Source organism: Scyliorhinus canicula, chromosome 28 (assembly GCF_902713615.1).
Source record: "Scyliorhinus canicula chromosome 28, sScyCan1.1, whole genome shotgun sequence".
Lineage (NCBI taxonomy): Eukaryota > Metazoa > Chordata > Chondrichthyes > Carcharhiniformes > Scyliorhinidae > Scyliorhinus > Scyliorhinus canicula.
Genome location: NC_052173.1, coordinates 6287789 through 6310170, shown reverse-complemented (window position 1 = coordinate 6310170; position 22382 = coordinate 6287789). Strand labels below are relative to the sequence as shown.

General features: G+C 46.0%; 1 protein-coding gene across 1 annotated transcript in view; it reads right to left on the bottom strand.

Moving 5' to 3' along the window:
* The window catches only part of LOC119958197 (natural resistance-associated macrophage protein 2-like), a 105717-nt gene that overhangs the window by 63656 nt on the left and 19679 nt on the right, over window positions 1-22382 (bottom strand). The window contains exons 3-6 of the mRNA XM_038786573.1: window positions 13752-13876; window positions 9235-9357; window positions 8577-8696; window positions 4374-4480 (exon numbers count right to left, since the gene is read on the bottom strand). Coding sequence (XP_038642501.1) covers window positions 4374-4480; window positions 8577-8696; window positions 9235-9357; window positions 13752-13876 — 475 coding nt within the window. The remainder of the gene's footprint in view (window positions 1-4373; window positions 4481-8576; window positions 8697-9234; window positions 9358-13751; window positions 13877-22382) is intronic.

Below are 22382 nucleotides of genomic sequence, written 5' to 3'. Positions count from 1 at the left end.
TAAGTGAATGTTAGAGTCAGCTGACCTCAGACTGACTTAGGGAGCTGAGAGAGAGGTTACTTGTGCGTGATCATACTATTATTCATCTGTTGTTTTGTATATATTTGACCCAAATTTAATGTTAATAAATCGTTTATAGATTTAGCTACAAGTGTTCTTGTATAAATCAGGCCATCTGACAAGAACTTTACAGTCTATGTCAATAATTTGGTCTTGAATGTAGAGGATATGGTTAAGAGGTTTACAGATGATACAATAATTATCCGTGTGGTTGGTAATGAGGAGGAAAGCTGCAGACTGCAGGCAGATATCAAAGGACTGGTCAGGTGGGTGGAATAGGAGCAAATAGAGTTCGGGCAGCACGGTAGCATGGTGGTTAGCATAAATGCTTCACAGCTCCAGGGTCCCAGGTTCGATTCCCGGCTGGGTCACTGTCTGTGCGGAGTCTGCACGTCCTCCCCGTGTGTGCGTGGGCTTCCTCCGGGTGCTCCGGTTTCCTCCCACAGTCCAAAGATGTGAGGGTTAGGTGAATTGGCCATGATAAATTGCCCGTAGTGTCCTAAAAAGTAAGGTTAAGGGGGGGGGGGGGTTATTGGGTTACGGGTATAGGGTGGATACGTGGGTTTGAGTAGGGTGATCATGGCTCGGCACAACATCGAGGGCCGAAGGGCCTGTTCTGTGCTGTACTGTTCTATGTTCTTTGTTCTATGTAATCCGGAGAAATGTGAGGTCATGTATTTGGGGAATGTTATCAAGGAACTGGGAATCCACAAAAAATGGAAGGATAGTGAGAAGTGTAGAGGAACGGAGGTATCTTGGAGTGTATGTCCACAGATCCCTGGGTAGGAAAATGGTTAATGGATCTGTCTCCACACACAGGTTACTCATGATTCTGGACAGGTGGATAAGGTGGTTATGAAGGTAGACCGGATACTTGCCTTTATCAGCCGAGATATTGAATAGAAGAACTGGAAGGTAATGCTGGAACTGTATAAACACCAACTGGAGTACTGTGTACAGTTCTGGTCACTGCACTATAGGAATGATGTGGTTATAGTGGAGAGGTTGCAGAGGAGATTCACCAGGGTGCTGCCTGGTCTGGAGAATTTGAATTGTGAGGAAGGATTGGATAGGCTGAGGCTGTTTGTTTTGGAACAGAGGGAGCTGAGGGGAGACCTCACTGAAGTGTATAAAATGATGAAGGGTCTGGATAGAGTGGGCAGGAAGGAGTTATTCACTTTGGCTGAGGGGCCCATAACCAGGGGACATAGATTGAGGGTGAGAGGGGTCAATTACTAGGGGGCATAGGTTTAAGGTGCGAGGGGCAAGGTTTAGAGGAGATGTACGAGGCAGGTTATTTACACAGAGGGTAGTGGGTGCCTGGAACTCGCTGCCGGAGGAGGGGGTGGAAGCAGGGACGATAGTGACATTTCAGGGGCATCTTGACAAATACATGAATAGGATGGGAATAGAGGGATATGGACCCAGGAAGTGCAGAAGATTTTAGTTTAGACGGGCAGCATGGTCGGCAGGGGCTTGGAGGGCCAAAGGGCCTGTTCCTGTGCTGTACTTTTCTTTGTTCTCTTTGTTCTTTGGAATTTGAAGGGTTTTTTTCACTTGGAAAGAGGTGGGGATCCGGAACTCAGAACCTGAAAGGGTGATCGAGGCAGAAACCCTCATCACATTGAAACAATACTTGGATACGGACGTGTACCATAACCTACAAGGCTACGGACCAAGAACTGGGAAATGGGATTAGGCTGGATGGCTACTGGTGGGCCGGTGTGGACACAATGGGCTGAATGGCCTCCTGAAGGACGGAAGAAAGAGGGAAAATCGACCGTGGATATCTAAGGAAATAAGGGAGAGTATCAAATTGAAGGAAAAAGCATATAAAGTGGCAAAGATTGCTGGGAGATTAGAGGACTGGGAAATCTTTAGGGGGCAACAGAAAGCTACTAAAAAAGCTATAAAGAAGAGTAAGATAGAGTATGAGAGTAAACTTGCTCAGAATATAAAAACAGACAGTAAAAGGTTTTACAAATATATAAGACAAAAAAGAGTGGCTAAGGTAAATATTGGTCCTTTAGAGGATGAGAAGGGAGTTTTAATAATGGGAAATGAGGAAATGGCTGAGGAACTGAACAGGTTTTTGGGTCGGTCTTCACAGTGGAAGACACAAATAACATGCCAGTGACTGATAGAAATGAGGCTATGACAGGTGAGGACCTTGAGACGATTGTTATCACTAAGGAGGGAGTGATGGGCAAGCTAATGGGGCTAAAGGTAGACAAGTCTCCTGGCCCTGATGGAATGCATCCCAGAGTGCTAAAAGAGATGGCTAGGGAAATTGCAGATGCACTAGTGATAATTTACCGAAATTCACTAGACTCTGGGGTGGTCCCGGTGGATTGGAAATTAGCAAACGTGACACCACTGTTTAAAAAAGGAGGTAGGCAGAAAGCAGGAAATTATAGGCCAGTGAGTTTAACTTCGGTAATAGGGAAGATGCTGGAATCTATCATCAAGGAAGAAATTGCGAGGCATCTGGATAGAAATTGTCCCATTGGGCAGACGCAGCATGGGTTCGTAAAAGGCAGGTCGTGCCTAACTAATTTAGTGGAATTTTTTGAGGACATTACCAGTGCAGTAGATAACGGGGAGCCGATGGATGTGGTATATCTGGATTTCCAGAAAGCCTTTGACAAGGTGCCACACAAAAGGTTGCTGCATAAGATAAAGATGCATGGCATTAAGGGTAAAGTAGTAGCATGGATAGAGGATTGGTTAATTAATAGAAAGCAAAGAGTTGGGATAAATGGGTGTTTCTCTGGTTGGCAATCAGTAGCTAGTGGTGTCCCTCAGGGATCCGTGTTGGGCCCACAATTGTTCACAATTTACATTGATGATTTGGAGTTGGGGACCAAGGGCAATGTGTCCAAGTTTGCAGATGACACTAAGATGAGTGGTAAAGCGAAAAGTGCAGAGGATACTGGAAGTCTGCAGAGGGATTTGGATAGGTTAAGTGAATGGGCTCGGGTCTGGCAGATGGAATACAATGTTGACAAATGTGAGGTTATCCATTTTGGTAGGAATAACAGCAAACGGGATTATTATTTAAACGATAAAATATTAAAACATGCCGCTGTTCAGAGAGACTTGGGTGTGCTAGTTCATGAGTCACAGAAGGTTGGTTTACAAGTGCAACAGGTGATTAAGAAGGCAAATGGAATTTTGTCCTTCATTGCTAGAGGGATGGAGTTTAAGACTAGGGAGGTTATGTTGCAATTGTATAAGGTGTTAGTGCGGCCACACCTGGAGTATTGTGTTCAGTTTTGGTCTCCTTACTTGAGAAAGGACGTACTGGCGCTGGAGGGTGTGCAGAGGAGATTCACTAGGTTAATCCCAGAGCTGAAGGGGTTGGATTATGAGGAGAGGTTGAGTAGACTGGGACTGTACTCGTTGGAATTTAGAAGGATGAGGGGGGATCTTATAGAAACATTTAAAATTATGAAGGGAATAGATAGGATAGATGCGGGCAGGTTGTTTCCACTGGCGGGTGACAGCAGAACTAGGGGGCATAGCCTCAAAATAAGGGGAAGTAGATTTAGGACTGAGTTTAGGAGGAACTTCTTCACCCAAAGGGTTGTGAATCTATGGAATTCCTTGCCCAGTGAAGCAGTTGAGGCTCCTTCATTACATGTTTTTAAGGTAAAGATAGATAGTTTTTTGAAGAATAAAGGGATTAAGGGTTATGGTGTTCGGGCCGGAAAGTGGAGCTGAGTCCACAAAAGATCAGCCATGATCTCATTGAATGGCGGAGCAGGCTCGAGGGGCCAGATGGCCTACTCCTGCTCCTATTTCTTATGTTCTTCTGTGCTAGAAGTTTCTGTGCATTATACCGGGTAAGTTTAAAGGTCCCAGCCACTTTGGGAATCCAGAAAAAAGGTAAGTGTGTTAGGTAAGTCGGCATGGATTGGGGGTGAATATATTCTAAATTTTACTGCTTAATTATTCTGCTGAGTGAATTGGAATCATCCGAGTCTCCAATTTAAATCGGAGTACCAGGTGGTTCCAGGTGCCCATCGAAAGTTTGAATTTCCTGGGCAATTTCCCTGCAGTCCTTGCATGCAGATCTCTGGGGAACATCCGGGGTACAATCCTGGAGACCATGGGAACTATTAATTATGACTGTATGGATTTACAGGAGAGGAACAGGACGACCCCTGGTGGGAATCCACTGCCAATACTTCCTGGGCCTTTAGGAAGTCCAGGGTGAGTGTATGTATCGGGAATGGTGAAATCAGACATCCAGAATGTGATAATCAGGAATAAAACACTTTGCCAGGGAATGCAAAGCGATGGTACTTTACCTTCCAGCAGACAGCAGGTTAATAGCTATAGCCGATCCGATCACTTCCTGCATGTCTGAGCCAATGATTGCCAGTTCCACCATCAGCCACAGAGCAATTCGAGGGCCCTGAAACATCATCAACGCACAAAGTCATGAGCTGACCGGGAAATTAATGCTGTCATTTGGTCTGATTTATAACCGGAGGAAATCACAGTAATGGCATTCTCATGTATCAAAGGGTACCTAAGATAAGGCCATTCAGCCCATCTAAATATATCCATTCAAAAGGTTCCGGACACTCTTTTGTAACATCTGATTATTTCTTAAATGGTTGCACGATTGTTTATGACTATTCTACTCTATCGATGTGCCGATCTTCACCCCGGGGTGGTGGATGCTTGTCGGAATCAGGCTTACCCCCCCCCAGAAACAGTGTGGAGGTAGCCACGGGGCTACCGAGTGCCCAGCAGACTGTCTGCCTCAGTACACTGGGACCTCGCCCTGTTGTAATAAAAGCAGAAATCAATGAACCTCCGTTTTGAAATGACCCATTGATCAAGGCATGTATTGCCTTGATATACATCCAAATCCAATCGGGAATTCAGGAGAAACGTCTTCACCCAGAGAGTGGGGAGAATGTGGGTCTCACTCCCAGAGGGAGTGGTGGAAGTGGATAGTGTTGATGGATTGAAGGGGAAACTAGACAAGGATATGAGGGGGAAGGGAATAGAGGGGTACACGGAGATTTAGATGAGGAAAGATGGGAGGAGGCTCCAGTGGAGCATAAACACCAGCATGGACTAGATGGGCTGAATGGCCTGTTTCTATGTTGTAGATCCTGTATTCGGGTCAACTCTAACCCTTGTTACTGACTGTCCACCCCGAGAAATAGTATTTTCCTTTGACACCCCGTCATAAGTCTATTGTAATTTCCAAAAAAAAAAGCTCCTTGATCGACTCCTTGGGGCTTTCACTGGCAAAAAGTGCGATCGAATTGAAGTTTTAAACATTGGGATGTGTTTTGAAAGGGTTCAAAGTGAAAGTGTGTCTAATGGGCGGCGAGCCGGGGACAAGAGGGCCCAGACTGAGGATTTGGAAAATGAAGGGAAGAGGTCAGAGATATTTTTACACCAGAAGATGCTGAGGCAGAGACTGAAACACTATTTAGAAGAGGAATCACACAACAAGGATTTGAAATGGAGAACATAAAAGGAGTGAAGGGAAATGGGGTTAGCGGAGACAGCGAGTTGAAAATCTAGCAGTGGTTCAATGGACTGCAGGGCACCCCCCTCAGTGCCTGTAAATTCACTGAATGTCATTCATTCCCCTTTGTAATCCTCCAATTGAATGTTTAGTTTTCAACCCCCCCCCCCCCCCCCCCCCCCCCCCCCCCTCCCCGACACGCGCCCTTTCCATCACTTGCCCTCCCTGCCCTGGCACGCACCCTCCCCAACTCCCCCTCCCCTCCCTCCAGCCTCTCCCCCCTCCTCTTCCCCAGCCCCTCCCAACAGCCCCCCCAGCCCCTACCACCCCCCAACCCCTCCCCCAGCCCCTACCACCCCCCCAACCCCTCCCCCAGCCCCTCCCACCCCCAACCCCTCCCCCACAGCCCCTCCCTCCACCCCCCGCCCCCCAGCCCCTCCCCATCAGCCCTCTCACCCCCAACCCCTCCCACCCCCAATCCCTCCCCCCCAGCCCTTCCCCCGGCACACACACTTCAATGGCTCCTGCGACATCCCCTCCCCCCGCCACCACCCGTACATCCCATTCTCCAGTGGCCGCCCCACGCCGACCCCTACCTCCGTGCTGGCCAGCGTCAACCATCACAACTAGTTGACGCCGCTAAATAGGTGGTTTGATTTACAGCAGTTATCATGGGGGACTTTAATCTACATGTCGATTGGTTTAACCAGGTCGGTCAAGGCAACCTTGAGGAGGAGTTTAGAGAATGTATCCGGAATAGTTTCCGAGAACCGTATGTAATGGAACCTATGAGGGAACAAGCGGTCCTAGATCTTGTCCTGTGTAATGAGACAGAATTGATTAATGATCTCAGAGTTAGGGATCCTCTCAGAAGGAGCGATCACAATATGGTGGCATTTAAAATACAGATGGAGGGTGAGAAGGTAAAATCAAACACTAGCGTTTTGTGCTTAAACATAAGAAGATTATAATGGGATGAGAGAAGAGTAGAGTAAGGTAGACTGGGAGCAAAGACTTTATGGTGAAACAGTCGAGGAACAGTGGAGAACCTTCCAAGCAGTTTTTCACAGTGCTCAGCAAAGCTTTATACCAACAGAAAGAGGGAAAATCGACTGTGGATATCGAAGGAAATATGGGAGAGTATCAAATTGAAGGAAAAAGCATACAAAGTGGCAAAGATTAGTGGGAGATGAGAGGATTGGGAAAAAAATTCACTAGACTCTGGGGTGGTCCCGGTGGATTGGAAATTAGCAAACATGACACCACTGTTTAAAAAAGGAGGTAGGCAGAGAGCGGATAATTATAGGCCAGTTAGCTTAACTTCGGTAGTAGGGAAGATGCTGGAATCTATCATCAAGGAAAAAATAGCGAGGCATCTGGATAGAAATTGTCCCATTGGACAGACGCAGCATGGGTTCATAAAGGGCAGGTCGTGCCTAACTAATTTAGTGGAATTTTTTGAGGACATTACCAGTACGGTAGACAACGGGGAGCCAATGGATGTGGTATACAGTGTATCTGGATTTCCAGAAAGCTTTTGACAATTGCCACACAAAAGGTTGCTGCATGAGATAATGATGCATGGCATTAAGGGTAAAGTAGTTGCATGGATCGAGGATTGATTAATTAATAGAAAGCAAAGAGTGGGGATTAATGGGTGTTTTTCTGGTTGGTAATTAGTAGCTAGTGGTGTCCCTCAGGGATCAGTGTTGGTCCCACAATTGTTCACAATTTACATAGATGATTTGGAGTTGGGGACCAAGGGCAATGTGTCCAAGTTTGCCGACGACACTAAGATGAGTGGTAAAGCAAAAAGTGCAGAGGATACTGGAAGTCTGCAGAGGGATTTGGATAGTTTAAGTGAATGGGCTAGGATCTGGCATATGGAATACAATGTTGACAAATGTGAGGTTATCCATTTTGGTAGGAATAACAGCAAACAGGATTATTATTTAAATAATAAAATATTAAAACATGCTGCTGTTCAGAGAGACTTGGGTGTGCTAGTGCATGAGTCGCAAAAAGTTGGTTTACAAGTGCAACAGGTGATTAAGAAGGCAAATAGAATTTTGTCCTTCATTGCTAGAGGGATGGAGTTTAAGATGAGGGAGGTTATGCTGCAATTGTATAAGGTGTTAGTGAGGTCACACCTGGAGTATTGTGATCAGTTTTGATCTCCTTACCTGAGAAAGGACGTACTGGCACTGGAGGGTGTGCAGAGGAGATTCACTAGGTTAATCCATGAGTTGAGGGGGTTGGATTACGAGGAGAGGTTGAGTAGACTGGGACTGTACTCGTTGGAATTTAGAAGGATGCGGGGGATCTTATAGAAACATATAAAATTATGAAGGGAATAGATGCGAGCAGGTTGTTTCCACTGGTGGGTGAAAGCAGAACTAGGGGACATAGCCTCAAAATAAGGGGAAGTAGATTTAGGACTGAGTTTAGGAGGAACTTCTTCACCCAAAGGGTTGTGAATCTATGGAATTCCTTGCCCAGTGAAGCAGTTGAGGCTCCTTCATTACATGTTTTTAAGGTAAAGATAGATAGTTTTTTGAAGAATAAAGGGATTAAGGGTTATGGTGTTCGGGCCGGAAAGTGGAGCTGAGTCCACAAAAGATCAGCCATGATCTCATTGAATGGCGGAGCAGGCTCGAGGGGCCAGATGGCCTACTCCTGCTCCTAGTTCTTATTTAAGGGGCAGGAGGTTTAGAGGGGACGTGAGGAAAAACCTTTTCACCCAGAGGGTGGTGGGAATCTGGAACTCGCTGCCTGAAAGGGTGGTGGAGGCGGGAACCCTCACAACATTTAAGAAGTATTTAAATGAGCATTTGAAACACCCCAGCTCATAAGGCTACGGAGCAAGTACTGGGAAATGGGATTAGAATAGATAGATGCTTGATGGCCAACCCAGACACAATGGCTGAAGGACCTCTTTCTGTGCTGTAAAATTCTATGAACTCTTTGAGCTATGTCCGCAAAATGATTTGATCGTGAAAGTTGAGACTCTGGTACATACCTTGGGATATTTCCTGCGACAGACCTCAGCCAGTTGCATGCCACTTACTACTCCTAATCTGGCCGACAGTCGCTGTAACACAAGGCCCAGAATGGTGGCCAACAGTAAAACCCAAAGGATCTGAAGAAAGAATGGAGATCACAGGCAAGCCAAATTTCTTCGAATACTGTCACAAAACCTCGAAAAACAAAAGCTGTGCCTAAATGTGCTCTGGAGGTATAAGTATTTCAACCGATTTCGGTAAAGGGATCTGTTCACCTCTAACTTGCTGCAAAGGTTTGCTCAACATCCGGCTGTGAGTTCATGCTCAGCTCATCAGTATAGAAACTGAAGATCAGACCATTTAGTGCGCAGAGTTTTATACAAGTGTAAAATCTCAGGCAAGCGACCACTCGTGAGCAATGACTGGAGAAAAGTTTTGATTTGTTCTCCACACAATTTACACCTCCTCCTCCCCGAAGGGTCTCCCTCACCAGGCCCGGGCTGGGATATTCATGTTCCAGCACTCAGAGGAAAAGGGTGCTTTAGGTAAATCATACTCAAGCAAGGCAACAAGGACTCTGAGGTTGCAGATACTTGGGCCTCCTGTCCGGTTATAACAATAAATCAAAAACATTGACACAATGGGGAGTTTTTCCCCCAAGAGTGAAGGATGTACCTTAAATCCTGCCACAGCTCCGGACTGCAGGTCAGATTCAATATTTCCTGGGTCCAGATATGCGATACTCATAAGAAACCCAGGTCCTGTAAATGCCCAGAGCTTCCGGAAGCTAAACCGAGTCTACAGATAAAAAGAAAGAGCAGTCACTTAGGCACGGGAGCTCTGGGTATCTAACCTTGTTTATATTTCCCAAATCACTACACTGTCCCCATCAAACACTCCCAGGACAGGTACAGCACGGGGTTAGATACAGAGTAAAGCTCCCTCTACACTGTCCCCATCAAACACTCCCAGGACAGGTACAGCACGGGGTTAGATACAGAGTAAAGCTCCCTCTACACTGTCCCAATCAAACACTCCCAGGACAGGTACAGCACGGGGTTAGATACAGAGTAAAGCTCCCTCTACACTGTCCCCATCAAACACTCCCAGGACAGGTACAGCACGGGGTTAGATACAGAGTAAAGCTCCCTCTGCACTGTCCCCATCAAACACTCCCAGGACAGGTACAGCACGGGGTTAGATACAGAGTAAAGCTCCCTCTACACTGTCCCCATCAAACACTCCCAGGACAGGTACAGCACGGGGTTAGATACAGAGTAAAGCTCCCTCGACACTGTCCCCATCAAACACTCCCAGGACAGGTACAGCACGGGGTTAGATACAGAGTAAAGCTCCCTCTCCACTGTCCCCATCAAACACTCCCAGGACAGGTACTGCACGGGGTTAGATACAGAGTAAAGCTCCCTCTGCACTGTCCCCATCAAACACTCCCAGGACAGGTACAGCACGGGGTTAGATACAGAGTAAAGCTCCCTCTACACTGTCCCCATTAAACACTCCCAGGACAGGTACAGCACGGGGTTAGATACAGAGTAAAGCTCCCTCTACACTGTCCCCATCAAACACTCCCAGGACAGGTACAGCACGGGGTTAGATACAGAGTAAAGCTCCTTCTACACTGTCCCTATCAAACACTCCCAGGACATGTACAGCACGGGGTTAGATACAGAGTAAAGCTCCCTCTACACTGTCCCCATCAAACACTCCCAGGACAGGTACAGCACGGGGTTAGATACAGAGTAAAGCTCCCTCTACACTGTCCCCATCAAACACTCCCAGGACAGGTACTGCACGGGGTTAGATACAGAGTAAAGCTCCCTCTGCACTGTACCCATCAAACACTCCCAGGACAGGTACAGCACAGGGTTGGATACAGAGTAAAGCTCCCTCTACACTGTCCCCATCAAACACTCACAGGACAGGTACAGCACAGGGTTAGATACAGAGTAAAGCTCCCTCTACACTGTCCCCATCAAACACTCCCAGGGCAGGTACAGCACGGGGTTAGATACAGAGTAACGCTCCCTCTACACTGTCCACATCAAACACTCCCAGGACAGGTACAGCACGGGGTTAGATATAGAGTAAAGCTCCCTCTATACTGTCCCCATCAAACACTCCCAGGACAGGTACAGCACGGGGTTAGATATAGAGTAAAGCTCCCTCTATACTGTCCCCATCAAACACTCCCAGGACAGGTACAGCACGGGGTCAGATACAGAGTAAAGCTCCCTCTACACTGTCCCCATCAAACACTCCCAGGACAGGTACAGCACAGGGTTAGATACAGAGTAAAGCTCCCTCTACAATGTCCCCATCAAACACTCCCAGGACAGGTACAGCAGAGGGTTAGATACAGAGTAAAGCTCCCTCTACACTGTCCCCATCAAACACTCCCAGGACAGGTACAGCGCGGGGTTAGATACAGAGTAAAGCTCCCTCTACACTGTCCCCATCAAACACTCCCAGGTCAGGTACAGCACGGGGTTAGATACAGAGTAAAGCTCCCTCTACACTGTCCCCATCAAACACTCCCAGGACAGGTACAGCACGGGGTTAGATACAGAGTAAAGCTCCCTCTACACTGTTCCCATCAAACACTCCCAGGACAGGTACAGCATGGGGTTAGATACAGAGTAAAGCTCCCTCTACACTGTCCCCATCAAACACTCCCAGCACAGGTACAGCACGGGGTTAGATACAGAGTAAAGCTCCCTCTACACTATCCCCATCAAACACTCCCAGGACAGGTACAGCACGGGGTTAGATACAGAGTAAAGCTCCCTCTATACTATCCCCATCAAACACTCCCAGGACAGGTACAGCACGGGGTTAGATACAGAGTAAAGCTCCCTCTATACTATCCCCATCAAACACTCCCAGGACAGGTACAGCACGGGGTTAGATACAGAGTAAAGCTCCCTCTACACTGTCCCCATCAAACACTCCCAGCACAGGTACAGCACGGGGTTAGATACAGAGTAAAGCTCCCTCTACACTATCCCCATCAAACACTCCCAGGACAGGTACAGCACGGGGTTAGATACAGAGTAAAGCTCCCTCTATACTATCCCCATCAAACACTCCCAGGACAGGTACAGCACGGGGTTAGATACAGAGTAAAGCTCCCTCTATACTATCCCCATCAAACACTCCCAAGACAGGTACAGCACGGGGTTAGATGTCCCAAAAATACATTTTAAGAAAGTCTTGTATCGGTATAACATATGTCTGTTTATCAACTCTTCCTCTTCATGTGGTGCGTTAAGAATTTCATTATAAATAAGGGCAGCACGGTGGCGCAGTGGTTAGCACTGCAGCCTCACGGCGCCGAGGTCCCAGGTTCGATCCCGGCCCAGGGTCACTGTCCGTGTGGAGTTTGCACATTCTCCCCGTGTCTGCGTGGGTTTCACCCCCACAACCCAAAAATGTGCAGGGTAGGTGGATTGGCCACGCTAAATTTCCCCTTAATTGGAAAAAAATGAATGAATTGGGTACTCTGAAGTTGTATGAAGAAAAAAAGAATTTAATTATAAATAAAATGCCATTCTGTTGTGTAGTCCCCAAAGTACTGGGGATGTTTGCTTCAAACTCATCGGCTCTGAATCATTTCTTAACAGGGGAGACTTTCCTTTTGTGCTTCTGGGTTGAATTGAAGCCCGCATTCTGGAGGGGAACAGGTTATTTTCAGAAGCGTGAATCACCCGAGTGCCAAAGCCTTTCATTTTGTGCCACTTCTGACCGAGGGCTCTGGAGGTGGCATGAATGTGACGCCAGTCATCGAGAGTCACACAATCATGGATAACCAGGTGATGTTGGTCAGTGGGTTGGGGATGACAGGGGAGGGGGGAATAGGGGCTTGGTGGGAGGGAGGTCTTCATTAGTCCCTGAGCGACGTTACGAAAGGATGTAAGAATGAGAGTGACTGTCTCCCACTTTATCAATTAGCATAAGTAGCATTGTGGATAGCACAATCGCTTCACAGCTCCAGCGTCCCAGGTTCGATTCCCGGCTTGGGTCACTGTCTGTGCGGAGTCTGCACATCCTCCCCGTGTGTGGGTGGGTTTCCTCCGGGTGCTCCGGTTTCCTCCCACAGTCCAAAGATGTGCAGGTTAGGTGGATTGGCCATGCTAAATTGCCCTTAGTGTCCAAAATTGTCCTTAGTGTTGGGTGGGGTTACTGGATTATGGGGATAGGGTGGAGCTGTTGACCTTGGGTAGGGTGCTCTTTCCAAGAGCCAGTGCAGACTCGATGGGCCGGGTGGCCTCCTTCTGCACTGTAAATTCTATGTAAAATTAGGCATTCATTTAAAAAAAAAATGTAGAGTACCTAATTCTTTTATTTTCCAATTAAGGGGCAATTTAGCGTGGTCATTCCACCTACCCTGCACATCTTTGGGTTGTGGGGGCGAAACCCACGCAAACACGGGGAGAATGTGCAAACTCCACACGGACAGTGACCCAGAGCCAGGATCGAACCTGGGGCCTCGGCGCCGTGAGGCAGCAGTGCTAACCACTGTGCCACCATGCTGCCCCCTTAATTAGCCATTAATGTTCCCTTTACATTACAGAGCAAGCTGTCAAGGGCAGCACGGTAGCATAGTGGTTAGCATAAATGTTTCACAGCTCCAGGGTCCCAGGTTCGATTCCCGGCTGGGTCACTGTCTGTGCGGAGTCTGCACGTCCTCCCCGTGTGTGCGTGGGTTTCCTCCGGGTGCTCCGGTTTCCTCCCACAGTCCAAAGATGTGGGGGTTAGGTGGATTGGCCATGCTAAATTGCCCGTAGTGTCCTAAAAAGTAAGGTTAGGGGGGGGGGGGGGTTGTTGGGTTACAGGTATAGGTTGGATACGTGGGTTTGAGTAGGGTGATCATTGCTCGGCACAACATTGAGGGCCGAAGGGCCTGTTCTGTGCTGTACTGTTCTATGTTCTATGTTCTAGCTGTTGGGAAGTAGAATGCTTTATTCACAATGCTGTGCGTTGCTGACAGTGTCGCTCATTAACATCTGTCTACCCTGAATCCTCATCCAGTTATGGTATGGTCTGTCACAGTGAATGGGGTTAGTTGCCAAGGCCAGTGTACGGTACCGCTGTGAAATGTTGGACCGGGGCTAATTACTGTTGCCTGAACCTGTCGAGTTCCCGGATCAGACAGCGCTGAAGTGGACACTCACCGAGTTGCTGTGGGGGATGGGAATCTTTTCCTCCTCACTGGTATCGAACAACATTTCCAAGGGCAATAATGATCCAGTTGAATTGATCCTGCTACAACTCGTGTCAATCATTTTGGGAGGTTTGTCTGAAATTAGTTTCAAAGTATATCACAATACAGGTAAAGAGGCAGGTTAAAATGTCTTCCTCAATCCACCCCTCTGACCGGTCTCCCTTGGACTGTCCCATGACTGCTCCCCCCTTTGGTTCCCGCCCATGACCACTCCCGCTGTGATTCCACCCCCGGAGACCCTACCTCCTGTGACTCATCGTCATGACCCCTCCCCTGTTACTCGACCCCTCCTCTGTGACTCCTTCCCCTGGGACACTTCATACCCGAGAAGCCAGCTAGGTGACGTGGTGGGAACTCTGTGGGCACGACACAATCTGACCCAGTCCGTTCTGGGCGGGATTAGACAGGTTGTTCCCACCGCTGTGTTATCGGGCCCTGGAGGGGAACGCTCCCCAAGGTCACATTTAACGTCATATCCTGCACTGGGGAGAAATGGCGGCCCAATCCCTCAACCCCCTGATGCTACCCCTCCCCCACAGCAACTCCCCCCCTCCCCCCAATGCTCCAACGCACCTATTGACAGGTGGCAGAGTCCTTAAGCCCGCTGCACCCCACGTCACATGGGCAGGGCACCCCTGGACCCGATCTCTGGCCAGACAAAATGCCATACAGGCATCTTGGCACTGGCACCGGGTGGCATCAGCAGTGCCAGGGTGCCACCCAGCCCAAATGCCAGCCACCTGGGTGCCTCTGATTGCCTGGGAGCCCCCCCACCCTCCGCCACCAAGTCTCGTTCCGCCTCGTCCCCGGTTGTGGGGACCAGTGCTGAATGGCGCCCGCTGGGGTCTCCTCGGTGTGGGCCGATAGATCCCAGGAGCTGTTTCCGGCTGCCGTGTGATCGGAATACCCACATAACTCTGCAGGTCTGGGTCCCGCCCACTGTGCTGGGATCCAGATCGCAACATTTCGCCAGATTGCGCAAGGCGCAACGACCATCGGGAATCTCGGGAGAGGCCCCGCCCGGGATCTACCGGCTCTGTCTAGTTCCAATTCCGGCAGGCACGGCCGGTAAACTGCACCCTGCAGCCAATTTTCAGTACAACTGATACGTCATAAAGTTCAGCTCTTGTAATGATATGTATAATCTCAGGAGAGTAAAGGGGTAATAAGATGATGTTCATGTATATCAACACTAGATGGCATCACGGAGTAGTCTTATAAAAGGCTGCGTCACTAAGCATTCTGGGAGAAGCTGTTAGAGAAGTTGTTGGAAACGTTGATGTAGAAGGATAGTGTGAAATTGAGTTAGAGTGTAGGTTATATATTAGAGAGACAATTAATTACTGTATCATAGATTCAATACTATTATTTTGTTAACTGTTACTCAGTAGAGTGTGTGAACCAATTTAAGTAGTGTAAAATAAACTAGTTTTGATTTGAACATATAGCTTTATGTTCTTTGTCAAACATTCCGACTTTTGCTATCTTGGCGAACAATACAAGGAACAGAACATGCTTACCAGTAGTGGACAGTCATAACATGGTACCAGGAAATTACTCAAGTAATTTAGTTAGAAAATAGTTCGAATCGAAGAAGAAAGGAAACCAGCGCGTTCTCAGAATCCGATGGCAAGACTGATTCCAGACCAGCTACTTCAACACACAGACAAGGCCAGACTAATGGAGAAACTGCAAACTCTGCGACAGTTCCGGACTTCTGGTAAAATTGATGTAAATTGGAAAATATTTCAGCAGCAATTTCAACTATACCTCTCTGCCTCAGATTTAGATAATGCTCGTGATAACAGGAAACACCCATGTTATTTTTAACAATGGCTGGACCGCAGGCTATTGAATGATATAACTCTTTCCAAGTCTCCACGGAAGATGATAAAAAGAATGTGATATCGTTATTGAAAAATGTGATCTTCATTGTAAAGTTCAAATTAATGAAACGCATGAACGGTTTATCTTTAAAACGAGAGTTCAAAAAGATGGAGAATCCGTAGATTGCTTCATTACAGATTTAAGACGAAAGTCACAAACTTGTAACTTCTCAATATTGTCAGACTCAATGATCAGAGATCAAATCGTTTGGGCATCAAAGAAGAGAAACTCAGAGAACGTTTATTAAGGCCGAAAGAATTAAAATTAGAAGATGCTATTGCAATGAGTCGAGCGAACAAAACATCCGAGTTTTAGCTCACTCGGCTAAATCGCTGGCTTTTAAAGCAGACCAAGCAGGCCAGCAGCACGGTTCGATTCCCGTACCAGCCTCCCCGGACAGGCGCTGGAATGTGGCGACTAGGGGCTTTTCACAGTAACTTCATTGAAGCCTACTCGTGATAATAAGCGATTTTAATTTTCATTTCATTTCATTTCCAAAACTCAGCATTTTGAAATTTTGGTTCAGGAAAAGAGCGTGAAAACGCACTTCATGGCCGACTGCGTTGGATCTGTGGTGCAGTGGAGAAAAAGGCGCGTTTCGGACGGCAGCCATAATGCGCATAGTCGATCTGCACATGCGCACTTCAACAAACTACTCGATTTGGATGGAGACCGTTCTGCGCATGCGCGCAACCAAATTTGTTGCATGACGAAAGCAACAAAAGCAAGGTGGACACGCCCACCCACATACAAAATGCCCAGCATTTGGAAAAAGTTGCTCCAAATGCAAACTGAATCACTTTTCTGTTCAATGCAGAACTGCACTAAAAGGGGCACACTTTAAAACGTCAACCTTAATGAAGCAACACATGAATGTACAGAGTGTTAATACAAGTGCAGACACCTCCAAAATGGATAACCCTAATGATGATATAGATGCTTATAGTCTTGAAAATTCTTTCTTTGTGGGAATTGTTGAGAAGTCAAAACACAACTGTGAAGAACACCTCCTATCCACAGATACTGCACCCCATACAATCAATTAACACAGAATCTGAATGGAACACTTCATTACAAGTCAATGGTTCTGAGATTGTGTTCAAGTTGGACACTGGAACATCTGCAAATTTAATAAATACTCATGATTTATCGCAACTTTTGTCATAGTCCTAAGATTCAGAAAACTGACTGCCAGTTACGTGACTACAATAGTACAAACAGCGATACTGTGATATCCTTGCGGTTCGAGATTGTTAAAGCCAAACGATCATCACTACCAGGTGCCCTAGCCTGTCAGGATTTACACCTTGTGAAACAAATCTACAGCACAGACAAACCTCTTCCACCTGTGCAGGGAGATATTGAAAGCATTCTCACTAAATTTCCTCAGGTATTTGAAGGTATCGGTACTCTTCCTTTTCATTACAAGGTTCAACTGAAAGTTAATGCTAAACCAGTGGTACATCCTCCAAGAAGAGTTCCTGCTCCATTACGTGACCATCTCAAGTAAGAACTGGAACGTATGCAGCACCTTGGAATCATCTCCAAGATCACAGAACCGACAGATTGGGCCAGCTCGATGGTGTGCATTAAGAAACCCAATGGTGACCGAAGAATTTGGATTGATTTGAAGGATCTGAATATGAACATCAGTCGTGAACACTATCCAATACCGAAACGTGAAGAAATAACGAGTGAGATGGCTCATGCCAAGTGTCATGTGTGAGTACCTTTATGAAATGGGTGTTTATAAATGGGTGTGTATATACATATCTGTAGTGAGAGTACCTTTAAGAAATGGGTGTTTATTACTGCAGTGATGTCAGAGAGTGGGTGGAGCTGGGCTGTCTGTCAACTTTGTACTTTCGTTTTAGGCTGTTTGCTGCAGGGTGTGTTTTAGTTTCTTTTCCAGAGCTGGATAGCTGCAGTCACAGCCAGAAGGTCTATTAGAGTCTCTCTGTAATCTAAAGACTGTAAATAGATCCTGGTGATTTAAAACTAACAACAGTGGTGACTTTAACCTGATGTGCTTCTGGTAAAAGGTGTTTAAGTCGTATGGATGTTAAAAGGAAAGCTTAAAGGATTACTTAGTGTTGTATTCTTTGGGGGTTGTATTTTAATTAATGGTTGCTAAGATGTTCACTATATGTTTTAAAAAGGTTAACTTGAGTTCATAGAATAAACATTGTTTTGCTTTAAAAAAATACTTTTCCATTTCTGCTGTACCACACCTGTAGAGTGGGCGGTGTGTTCCCCATAACCACAATCCATTAAAAGTTGTGGGTCAGGTGAACTCCATGATACACTTTGGGGTTCTCTAAACCCTGGCCCATAACACAAGATATTTTCTCAACGAGATGCTTCCGGAGGTTTTTGGCAAATGCAACTGGATGACACAAGCAAAAAACTGTGTACATTCAACACACCGTTTGGTTGTTACTGTTTGAACCGAATGCCATTTGGCATAATCTCAGCATCTGAGATATTCCATCATGCCATGGAACAGATGACAGAAGGCATCGATGGACTGTATGTTGATGACATTATAATATGGTCATCTACGTGTGAAGAACACAATGCACGACTCCTGCAAGTGATGCAGAGAATACACAAATTCGGATTGAAGCTAAATCGATCGAAGTGCAACTTTGGTATGTCAACGTTAAAATCTCTGGGTGATCAAATCTCAGAACATGGTGTACAACCAGACAATGATAAGATTGCTGCCGTTCAGAAGATAACAGTCCTGGAAGACAAAAAAGCAGTTTTGAAATTCCTAGGTGTAGTAAATTTCCGAGGAAAATTTATCCCCGACCTAGTCTACAAAATTATGAGAGGTATGGACAGGGTGGATAGCAACAAGCTTTTTCCAAGAGTCGGGGTGTCAATTACAAGGGGTCACGATTTCAAGGTGGGAGGGGGAAAGTTTAAGGGAGATTATAGAAGTTACAGGTCAGAAGGAGGCCATTCGGCCCATCGAGTCTGCACCGGCCCCTGGAACGAGCACCCCACCCAAAGTCAACACATCCACCCTATCCCCATAACCCAGTAACCCCACCCAACACTAAGGGCAATTTTGGACACTAAGGGCAATTTATCATGGCCAATCCACCTAACCTGCACATCTTTGGATGTGCGTGGAAGGTTTTTTACGCAGAGGGTGGTGGGTGCCTGGAACGCTTTGCCAGCAGAGGTGGTAGAGGTGGGCACGATAGCATCATTTAAGATACATCTGGACAGATATATGAACGGGCGGGAACAGAGGGAAGTAGATCCTTGGAAAATAGGCGACAGGTTTAGATAAAGGATCTGGATCAGCGCAGGCTTGGAGGGCCGAAGGGCCTGTTCCTGTGCTGTACTTTTCTTTGTTCTTTGTTCTAGCTTCACGAACAACAGCCTTGCGTAACCTCAAGTAGAACACATTATTCTCGTGGACTGCAGAGCACCAGAAAGGAATGGCTAGACCTCAAGTCAGCATTGACTACCGCACCTGTCCTTTCCTTCTTTGACCCTGGTCGGGACACAAGATTTCCACAGATGCGAGTCAAAATGGAATTGGGGCAGTCCTCCTTCAAAGGAATGATGATATTTTCTGGACGCCAATTACATATGCATCGAGATCTATGACCTCTACAGAGCAACATTACGCTCAAATCGAGAAAGACTGTTTAGGCTTGCTCACAAAGATTCCATGACTACGTCTATGGGCTTCGAATGTTCACGGTCGAAACAGATCACCGACCATTAGTTCACATCATTCAGGAAGATTTGAATGATATGATTCCAAGACTGCAATGAATAATCATGAAACTAAGAAGGGATGACTTTCAACTGGTCTACACTCCCAGTAAAGATCTTACAATTGCCGATGCATTGTCTCGTGCTACAGACACAGATGAACAACAACCTGAGATAGTCCAACTAATTGAAGCTCAAGAGCAACGTCCAGCTGAAACTCTTCCTGTTTCTGATGAAAAACTCAAGTTGACCAGAGAGGAGACAGAAAAAGATGAGATGTTAGGAGTCAACAGCCATAAGAAAAATGGTTGGCCGATTGGACACTGCTTGAAATTCAGAAATATTCAATCTAACCTCACTGTTGTATTTGGTTTTCTACTTCATCTCGATCGTCTTGTTATTCCGAAGACACTAAGATACTCCAGGAGGTTCATGAAGGTCATTTTGGAATAGATAAGTGCAAATGCCGAGTGAGACAGGGAGTTTATTGGCCAGGAATCAATAATGATATAGCCAATTTTGGTCTAGAATGTGAGACGTGCCAGCGAAATCAATCGACTCAGAGTAAAGAAAAACTCACGTCTCATGACCTCCATGGTCAAAAGTTGGTACTGATCTTTTTCATTTTCATGGTCGTGCTTATGTCTTGATCATCAACTATTCTTCAAACTGCCTAGAAGTGATGAAATTGTCTGATACTACTTCGATCCGTGATTAAAGCGACTGAAGAAATATTTGCACGAGGTGAGATACTTTGCAGAGTCATGACAGACAATGGACCTTGCTTTGATAGCAATGATTGGACAGAATTTGCTCGTAGCTACAATTTCACTCATTTCACGTCTAGTCCTCTTTATCCGCAATCTAATGGCAAGGTTGAAAAAGGTGTTCACATTGTAAAACAACTTTTCAAGGGAGCTCTTGACCCTGACTCAGATATGTTCTTAGCTTTATTGAATTACAGAGCTCCGCCTCTCTCAACTGGTTTATCTCCTGTTCAGTTGTTAATGAACAGATCGTTGCGTACAACTCTTTCAAGTCTCCGACTACCGGATCCAGATCTTCAGCCAGTCATAAAGAAAATGCACCATCAAAAGCATCTTCAGGAGAAATACTACAGTGAACATGTGAAACCGATGGAACCGTTTGATCCAGATTATCCAGTGAGAATTCAGATTCCCACTGAAGGATGGTCTTATCTAGCTAAGGTCATACGTTAAGCAGCACCTTATTTATACATTGTTCAAGAGACTGACGGTTCTGTTCTTAGAAGAAATCAACGTGCTCTTCTGAAAGTTCAATCTGCTCGTACGTTATCCCCAAGTCTTCAGTTTGATCATTTATTTTGTACTACTACAGCCGTTAAACACATCTACCACTCCGCTGACTGGATTGAGGAGATCATCCGGAATCAGAAAGAAACCCGACAGACTGAAGTTATAAAGCGAAGCAAATGAACTGTTTAACGAATTTTAATTCACTTGTTAACTTTTGGTATACATATCAATGTACCATGTAATAATGTAACTCATATTTTCCTTTTGTACTGTACAAAACATCTAAAAGAAAAAGGGGGGTGTAATGATATGTTTAATCTCAGAAGAGTAAAAGGTTAATAAGATGATGTTCATCATATATCAACACTAGATGGGATCACTGAGTTGTATTATAAAAGGCTGTCTCTAGGCATTCTGGGAGAAGCTGTTGGAGAAGTTGATGTAGAAGGATAGTGTGAAGTTGAGTTAGAGTGTAGGTTATATATTAGAGAGACAATTAATTACTGTATCATAGATTCAATACTATTATTTTGTTAACTGTTACTCAGTAGAGTGTGCAAACCAATTTAAGTAGTTTAAAATAAACTAGTTTTTATTTAAACATATAGCTTTATGTTCTTTGTCAACACTACAACTTTGGCTATCTTGGAGAACAATACAAGGAACAGAACAGCTATCTCTGCTCTGCGTAGATTGGGTTATGGTTGGCACCAGAACTCAACAACAAAGCAATCACTCTCTCTCACACACACACTCTCAGACACACACACACACTGTCAGACAAAGAGATTCACAGACACAGCCTCACCCAGAGACTCACTTCCACTCTCCCGCACAGACTCACCCAAAAACAATCTTACACACTCACACACATTCATACACATTCAGCCACATACACGCACACTCAACTGCTCACTCAACTGCACACTCACACACATGCAGTCTTCCACTCACACACATTCAGCCACACACACTCAACCCCACATGCACAGAGATGCAGACAGTTTTACACACACACACACACTCACACTCATTTAGCCACACACACACAGTCTTACACACACTCAGACATTCAACCACACACTCACCTGCACGCAGTCTTACACACCCACATACCCACACACATTCAGCCACACACTCACACAGACAGTCTTACACACACACATCCATACTCACACACAGTCTTACACACACATATCCATACACTCACACACAGACAGTCTTACACACAGTCTTACACATACACATACAGTCTTACACACACCCACACATTCAGCCACACACACACACACAGTCTTACACGCATTCAACCACACACTCACACACAAACAGTCTTACACGCATTCAACCACACACTCACACACAAACAGTCTTACACGCATTCAACCACACACTCACACACAAACAGTCTTACACGCATTGAACCACACACTCACACACAAACAGTCTTACACGCATTCAACCACACACTCACACACAAACAGTCTTACACGCATTCAACCACACACTCACACACAAACAGTCTTACACGCATTGAACCACACACTCACACACAAACAGTCTTACACGCATTCAACCACACACTCACACACAAACAGTCTTACACACAGGCAAACACGGGGTGAATGTGCAAACTCCACACGGACAGTGACCCAGAGCCGGGATCAAATCTGGGACCT